The 2,099-nt window shown below is 50.4% G+C and overlaps 1 protein-coding gene across 2 annotated transcripts in view; it reads left to right on the forward strand.

Moving 5' to 3' along the window:
- The first annotated feature begins 910 nt into the window (after positions 1 to 910).
- Positions 911 to 2,099, forward strand: part of LOC105554089 (EF-hand calcium-binding domain-containing protein 10) — a 22,433-nt gene continuing 21,244 nt past the window's right edge. The window contains exon 1 of one of the 2 annotated variants that reach the window (XM_012000362.1): positions 911 to 1,243. In XM_012000362.1, coding sequence (XP_011855752.1) covers positions 997 to 1,243 — 247 coding nt within the window. In that variant the 5' untranslated portion in view covers positions 911 to 996. The remainder of the gene's footprint in view (positions 1,244 to 2,099) is intronic. The other variant, XM_012000361.1, reaches the window with a different exon arrangement.

The raw sequence follows: 2,099 nt of genomic DNA on the forward strand, positions 1-2,099 counted from the left end.
TTCTTGTAGTTTTGTTTACTGGATTGTCAAAGAGGCTTAGAATATTTTCACATGTTCACTGACCATTTGTCCTTCCCTTTCTTGAAGTGCTGCTTCTGGGCTAACTCTTGGGTGAAGGATGTGGGCACAGGCCCTCAAGGACAGATGGCCCAGCCCAGAGCTTTAGTTTCTCAGGTCTTCCCATGCTTGAGTAGAGGCCCTCCTAGCTACTTGCATCCCACCTTACTCAGTGACCCTCCCTGAAAACAACTGTCAGGGCCAGGCACGGTGGCTCCCGCCTGTAATCCCAGCACTCTGGGAGGCCAAGGTGGGTGGATCACTTGAGGATAGGAATTCTAGACCAGCCTGGCCAAGGTGGTGAAACCCCATCTCTACTAAAAAATACAAAAAAATTAGCAGGGTGTAGTGATGCATGCCTGTAATCCCAGCTACTTGGGAGGCTGAGGCAGGAGAATCTCTTGAACCTGGGAGGTGGAGATTGCAGTGAGCCAAGATCGCACCATTGTACTCCAGCCTGGGCAACAAGAGCGGAAATCCGTCTCTGAATGAATGAATAAATAAATAAATAAGTAAATAAATAAATAAATCTGTCAGGTGGTCTCCCTCTCCTAAGACCAGCTTCAGCAAACGGGGTGAAGCTCAGGATCCAGGCTGCTCTGTGGCCCACAACCCAGTCGAGCCAACAGGCCAAGACCTTCCTGCCTGGTGGCCAGCGCCATGCCTGCAGGCCGCTCACACCGAAGATGCCACTTAGAACTCTCCACTGGGCACCCTCAAAATTGCACAAGTTCCTTCTGTTATTAGCTCATGCTGAGTTGTGATGCCAGCACTTCAAGCCTTGTTAATCATTGCATCAACAAGTACCGAGCTAGGTGCTAGAAAGAGAAACGGAAAAAGGCACTTGGGCCCAGCCCTCAGCATGGATCCCAGACGGTGACGTTGGTCCACACCTCACCTGCCCTCTCTGCCCTGCTACATTCCCCAGGCTTGCCCTGAATGTTGAGCACTAGAAATTCCAGGTCCGGGTCGCAGCCACAGGGGAGTCAGAGGCGTCACGTGACCGCGCCAGGGAGAGGGAGGCGGAGTCGCACGGCCGGGACGCCAGGCAGTCACCTAGCAACAGCGGGACGCGAACCGATGGAGACCAGCAACAGGGAGCTCCAAGCCGCGGAGTATTTGGAAAGGCATCAGATCAAGGAGCTGGTGAGCTACCTCACCAGTGCCCTCTTATTCTTTCGGCCGGGTAAGGGCCCCCATGCCCCGTTACAGCCATCCCTCCACGCGGGACTTGCTTCCCTCACGAAACCCCCTCTCACACACTCGCTTTCCACTGCCTCCCAGCCACGTGAGCCCTTCTGCTGTTGATAAACTCTGTGGCCCTCAATAAAACAGTCCCTCAGGCTGGAATACAATGGCCTGAGCTTGTTTCACTGCAACCTTCACCTCCCGGGTTCAAGCGATTCTCCTGCCTCAGCCTCCTGAATGGCTGAGGTTACAGGCGCCCGCCACCACGCCGGGCTAATTTTTGTATTTTTAGTAGTGACAGCGTTTCATCATGTTGGTCAGGCTGGTCTCGAACTCCTGACCTCAGGTGATCTGCACGCCTCGGCCTCTCAAAGTGCTGGGATTATAGGCATGAGCCACCGTGCACGGCCAAAGTTTTGAATCTGGCAACAAAACAATTGATAGGGTAGGATAGATATTCTAGAGGAGATCGCTTCTCCTAACATTTTTTTACACATCTGAACCCCCTACAAAATTTGCATCCTTTTGTAATTTAGGAGTGGTGTGTCATTTAAAAGTTATATTAAGGTGAAAATGGTTTTATGTCGTCCCCAGGGTGCAGAATTGTAATTTGCTGACCTCCATATGGAGCGTCCAAAATGCCAAAATTGTCCATTTGCTTCTTAAGGAAATGGAAATACCAAACATTCCAACTGTGCCAAAAAAACACCCAACCAATATCATGTATAGGATGATAAAGTTCTTGCTAGTTGTTTTAAAGTATTAAAACAAAACAAGGCTGGGCATGAGATGGCACCACTGCACTCCAGCCTGGGTGACAGAGCAAGATTCCATCTCAAAAAAATAAATAAATA

Source organism: Mandrillus leucophaeus, unplaced genomic scaffold, assembly GCF_000951045.1.
Source record: "Mandrillus leucophaeus isolate KB7577 unplaced genomic scaffold, Mleu.le_1.0 Scaffold627, whole genome shotgun sequence".
Lineage (NCBI taxonomy): Eukaryota > Metazoa > Chordata > Mammalia > Primates > Cercopithecidae > Mandrillus > Mandrillus leucophaeus.